General features: G+C 63.7%; 1 protein-coding gene across 1 annotated transcript; it reads right to left on the bottom strand.

The window, feature by feature from the left end:
• Positions 1-395: 395 nt before the first annotated feature.
• ARL4C (ARF like GTPase 4C) lies at positions 396-4,212 on the bottom strand. Its single transcript, XM_008275269.5, has one exon. It carries the CDS (start codon positions 3,657-3,659, stop codon positions 3,081-3,083), a length of 579 nt encoding a protein of 192 aa, XP_008273491.1. The 5' UTR covers positions 3,660-4,212; the 3' UTR covers positions 396-3,080.
• Positions 4,213-5,275: the final 1,063 nt, after the last annotated feature.

Here is a 5,275-nt window from a genome sequence, read left to right as displayed (position 1 = left end):
CCAGTCTGTCGGTCTTACCATGGACTTCTGATGGCCTCCAGGGAGGAAGGCAACCCAGCCATGGCACAGCTTTGCTAATGTTATTAGAGCTGTACACGGCTGTTTCCAATGTCATATGATCAGCTGACTTTTTTTTTAAGTGACCCACAACAATGAGAGTGCCACAGAGGCTGTTCTGTAAGAATCTGAGATGACCCAACGGGCAGGCACCCGGGATGGGGCCTCCCCCGGATGCGTCTGGACCCCAGCCCCTACCATGCAGGGTGCACCCAGGTCCCCGCCCTTGCTGGACGCACAGACACCACCCCGTGAGCCGTCCCCTCGCACAGGGCAGCAGCCCGGAGCAGGAAGAGCAGCCGTCCGAAACACACCAGCCACAGAAAACGTTCCCCAGGTTTGCGTGTATAAATAATTTATTTCTGTTCACAGCATCATATATGCATTATAAAAGGGCCCGGGGACAAAGAGGAGGGTGAGCAGGACAAAGAATTACAGCTGTCGAAAACGAAAAACCGGAAGCAGGGGACACAGGCCTCACACCGGGACGGAGACTTCGGGAAGAGAATCGGTCTCGGACAAAACTGGCTCCCCTGCGTCTATAGGGAAACACTGCCAACTCCCGCCGTGGGAAACCCATCCATTCTGCCCAGGGCGGGGGGCCCTCCCAGCCCCTCCCAGCCCCTCCCAGCCTGATCCTATTTGTGCTTCCTCGGTGCAGGGCAGAGCCGAGATGGGCTTTGGGTCGACAACCGAGACTCAACTAGTAGCTGAAACACCACGGGGCTGCACTTCACGGCACAATGACTGACAGTTGACTGCGCCCTTAAGTATTGATGATGCAAAGGGAAAAAGAAAAGCGACCCACATCATCCCGTTCTTGAAGCATGACAGCGTCTGAACAGTGATCTCGAACCTAAGAGTCGTTGGCACGAGAAGGTTACAGTATTTGGCATCTGCAATGTCACAAAATAAATATATTATTCTCTCCATAGCGTGGACCTACCAAAATGTCGAAGTGCTTAAGAAATTGTTGCATGTGAAGAAAATAAAGGAAGATGGATTTTTTTTTAATAATTCTATACAGAATCTTCAGACGATGGGACCAGCCCACGTGGAAATCAGGGACTATGCTGTCAATACCTAAACTGAAATCTTGCAGGCTTCTCAGTACGGCGTAGCTCTATTTTCTCTACTGGGTTTCTACAAAAAGACCAGCACTGGAGGGGTGTCAAACGCACCAACCAAGGCGAAAGGGAAGACGGGCTGCTGGCTTTCTGCTTTACAAACATTTTGGGCAGGAACCTGGTTGCTACTGCCGCTGGCTCCCTCAGGGTCGCGGGAGAACAGGCAGGGAGCCGCACCTGACCGCTCACCCGCTCGGGCCGCAGCGCGTCCCTCCTCCACCGGCTGCAACCCGTGGGGCAAACCGGGGCTCCGCCTGCCAGCTCGGGTTCAGAGAGGAAGCAGAAAGAGGAAGTTCTGAGTGCCCCTGGAGATACTGTGTCTCTGGGTCAATGACGGCTTCTGCGCACCGGGACTCGGTGCTCATCGGAAAAGGACATTATTAAAACTAGGCACTCACTCTTCCTTTACTGCATCTAATCTCCAGAGCCTCTTGCAAGTAAACTCTGCGTGCCCGGGCAGCGGGGACCATGACGTCACACGCTTCCTTTATGTCAAGCATGCTCCGTTGTCTGCCGGGGCCCAGCTCCCACAAAACCAATCCCTGCGGCTTCAGCCTGCCCTTTCGTTGGATTTGGAATCCATGCAACAAGCTCAGATTGTGCAGCAAGGTGGGGTTTTTTATTTTTGGGTACATGACATCAAATACTCTAGGGAGACATTCCGAATGGAACACCAAAACCAGAGAGGCCGCAAGGAATCGAATCAGAAATCTGAACATGTTGCCACCTGCAGCGTAAGGGCCCAGCAGTCTGTGTTTCCCTAAGGTGAATATTCTAAGTATTCATTTGCAGAAGTTTTTTTTTTTTTTTTCTCCCTTTCAACATGTTTGAAAGCCCATGATCACCCAGCTGGCATTACAACAGCCATTCCTTAAGAAAAAAAAAAAAACACCCAAAAATCATCTTGCCATTCAGCACCCCTCTGCAGCTGGTGCACTCTTCCAAGCCAATCAGTGAGCTAGGAGAATCGTGAATTCCACAAGGATGGAGCTGGTATCCGTGCCAGTCCCACAGTGCAGCCACACACACACACACACACACACACACACACACACACGCCCATCCAGCTTGGTGCCACCGGCGCTCCCCTCGGAACACCTTTACCTGTGCTGCACAGGTCAGCGTCTCATTCTCCACCACCTCCAGCAGTTGTTGGGTTTTGTGTGGATTTTTTTTCCATTAATTTTTATTGGTCTCTTTGTGTGATCATGACCTAACCAGGGACAGGGTCCACGCCTTCCCGAAGGCGTCCGATGCCGCGCTGAAATGCAGTCTGTCCTTCGGCGGCCACAGAGCGCTGCGAATGGGGCCTCTCCGCCGCCCGTGCCCAGCCAGGGCCAGCACTGCGGCCGCCGCGCCGTCCCCAGGACGTCCTCCGCCAGCCCACACCGTCACCGCCCGTGGGCCCGGCGCCGGACAAATGAAATTTCAACAGGGGCCTGCCCTGCGACACAAAACGCTGGAGCTTCCACAGCTGCCCAGGGTCCCAACCCCCTAGGAAGCCCCCTCCCCCAGAGGGAGGTACCGCACACCCCGGGTACCTGACAGGTGCGACCCCCGCCCCCCAGCGGGGGCGGGGCAGCCTGAACTTCAGGCCCTGCAGGATGCCAAGAAATCGCTTTGTCCCTCGGACCCCCGGCGCCGCTCCACCTGGGCGGAGGGCGCACGGCGGGCGCGCCGCGGCTCCGGCGTCCAGACAAAGGGTCTCCCGAGCCGGGGGCGGGGGCGGGTCGGCCGCGGGCTGGAAGGGCGGCCCTCAGCCCCGGGCCTCGGCCCGCCGGCTCGCGTCGGGGCGCAGGCACGGGAGCGAGCTGGAAGCGCCGCTTTGGCTCGCTGTCTTTGTCCGCGGGCGCGGGCCCTCCCGCCCACCGGGTTCATCCCGCAGCGCGGGCGGCGTTACCGCTTCTTCTTCTGCTTCAGGGACTTCCTGCGCTTCAGAATCATCTCGTAGAGCTTGTCCATGCCCTCGGTGAGGCCCTCGCCGATGATGGCGCACGCCGGCTGGACGTGGTAGGTGGTGGCCGGGATGAGCTCGTGCAGCGCCAGCTGCTTCTCTATCTCGGCCACCGGCAGCGACTTGGGGAGGTCCTGCTTGTTGGCGATGACCAGCAGCGGCGTGCCCTGGTTCTCGGCGAACTTGGTCACCTTGTGCAGCTCGGTCTTGGCCTCCTCCAGCCGGTCCACGTCCACCGAGTCCACCACGTAGATGATGCCGTCCGTGCAGCGGCTGTAGGACTTCCAGAGCGGCCGCAGCTTCTCCTGGCCGCCCACGTCCCAGAAGTGGCAGCTGATGCCCTTGGCCGTGCCGTTGCTCAGCTTGATCTTCTCCGTGTTGAAGCCGATGGTGGGCACGGTGTTCACGAACTCGTTGAACTTGAGCCGGTACAGCACCGTGGTCTTGCCGGCCGAGTCCAAACCCAGCATGACGATGTGCAGCGACTGGAAGGCCGAGATGTTGGAGGAGATGTTGCCCATGGCTCCTGGCTGCGGCGGGAGGGCGCCGCCCCCCGACCCGCCAGCAGTCACGGCCGCGGCCGGCCGGCGCACCTGGGCCGCGCCCGCGCGGTCCGGCCCGGCCTCGGCGACCCCGGGGCGTCCGGCTCGGCGCGCTCACGCCCGCCGGCCCGGCTAGTCGCCCGCAGGCATCGCGCCTCCGCGCGCCCGCAGCTTTGTCTCGGCTGCGCCGCGCCCCCGGCGCCGCGGCACGATGCTCGCGCGGGCGCCCGCTCCGGCCCGGCGCGCTCTGCAGCTCCCTCCGGCCGCGCCCCCGCGCTCCGGCCGCCGCTCCGGTCTGCGCTGCCCGGCCGGCCGGCTCCGGGCTGCCGGCGCCCGGCGCTCGCCTGCGGCCTTGGGCGGCGCCGCGGGGGCCTCTCCCACTCCCGCTTCTCGGGGCGCGCCTCGGAGGCGCAGGCGGGGCGCGGGCTTCCCCGGGTGTCGCTGCCGGCAGTCGCCCGGCCGTCCCCGCAGTCCCCGAGCCGCCGCCGCCGCCGCCGCCGCCGCCGCCGCCGCCAGCCCGCTGCGGCCGAGGGCGCCGGCTCCGCCCCACGCGCGCCCCGCCCCGCGCCCGGCCCCGCCCGCGCGCCCGGCCCCGCCCGCGCGCGGAGCCCGGCGCGTCCTCCCCGCCCGCCCGCCCGCCCGCGGTTTTCGCGCGCTTCGCTGGCTTCCACCGGCCTCCGCGCGCAGACAATGGGCTCCGAGCTGGCGCTTCCCCGCAGCCCCCCACGCGTCTCGGGAAATCGCGCTCCCGGCCCCGCCGCGCTCCGAGCCCGCGCCCTGGCAGCCAGGCCGCAGCCGCGCGCCGCAGCCTGCTGAAGCCAGGAAGGGCAGCACCCGGCGGCGGTGAGGGCGGCGGGGTCAGGGCTCCCAGCGCTCGGAGAAGAGCCAGGGGGGCGCTGGCCTCGCTGGTCCCCGAGGCAGCCTGGTTCCCACCCGGCCTCGCGCCCCTGTCTGCCTTGCGTGGCGCTGCCGAGCCCCAGGGCCCCCTCCTGGCCACCGCGGCTTTTCCGGGGTGGGGGAGGGGTGGGAATGGAGCCCTACCTGCATAGGTAGCTCAGAGGATCCCCTTTCCTAGGCACCCCTCCCCTGTGGTTGCCCCATTTTGTTCCGAGGGCTGGGGGTGGGGGCTGTGCTGACCATCCCAGGGTGAGCACCCCCTGTCGCGTTCTTTGGGGGCTGAGGAACCCCACCCCCCACCCCCGCGCGCCAGGGGCTCCAGGTGCACCAGGGGCTGAGACACTTGGCCAGGAATGGCTGGGGGGGGGGTGGCACCGAGGGTTCCAAGCACTGGGTCCCCTGGGTTCCTGGGGTGGCACCGAGGGTTCCAAGCACTGGGTCCCCTGGGTTCCCGCTCGTGTCAACTCGATCCAGCAGCGCCTTCTGATTGTTAACAGAGCCAAGTGCGTGGGAGGAAGTGGAGCGCCCTGTGGCTCCCACGTGGCTGGAGTAGGCACAGCCAGGGGCCCCTGTGGTTGCAGCTGTGGCTTCAAGGGACAGCAAATGTGGCCCCGGGGTAAAGGCCGAAGGAACCGAAGACGCCAGTCGCCAGTGGGCGAACCCCACATTGGCAGAAATTCGCGTTTCCTTCCCGGCTG

The sequence above is a fragment of the Oryctolagus cuniculus genome, chromosome 3 (genome assembly GCF_051225735.1).
Source record: "Oryctolagus cuniculus isolate XC-2025 breed Fujian yellow rabbit chromosome 3, ASM5122573v1, whole genome shotgun sequence".
NCBI classification, from domain to species: domain Eukaryota; kingdom Metazoa; phylum Chordata; class Mammalia; order Lagomorpha; family Leporidae; genus Oryctolagus; species Oryctolagus cuniculus.
This window is presented reverse-complemented; position numbering and strand designations above follow the sequence as displayed.

What these genes read in the sequence shown, in the direction of transcription:
- ARL4C (XM_008275269.5), bottom strand. Translation starts at nt 3,659, where the DNA reads ATGGGCAACATCTCCTCCAACATCTCGGCCTTCCAGTCGCTGCACATC.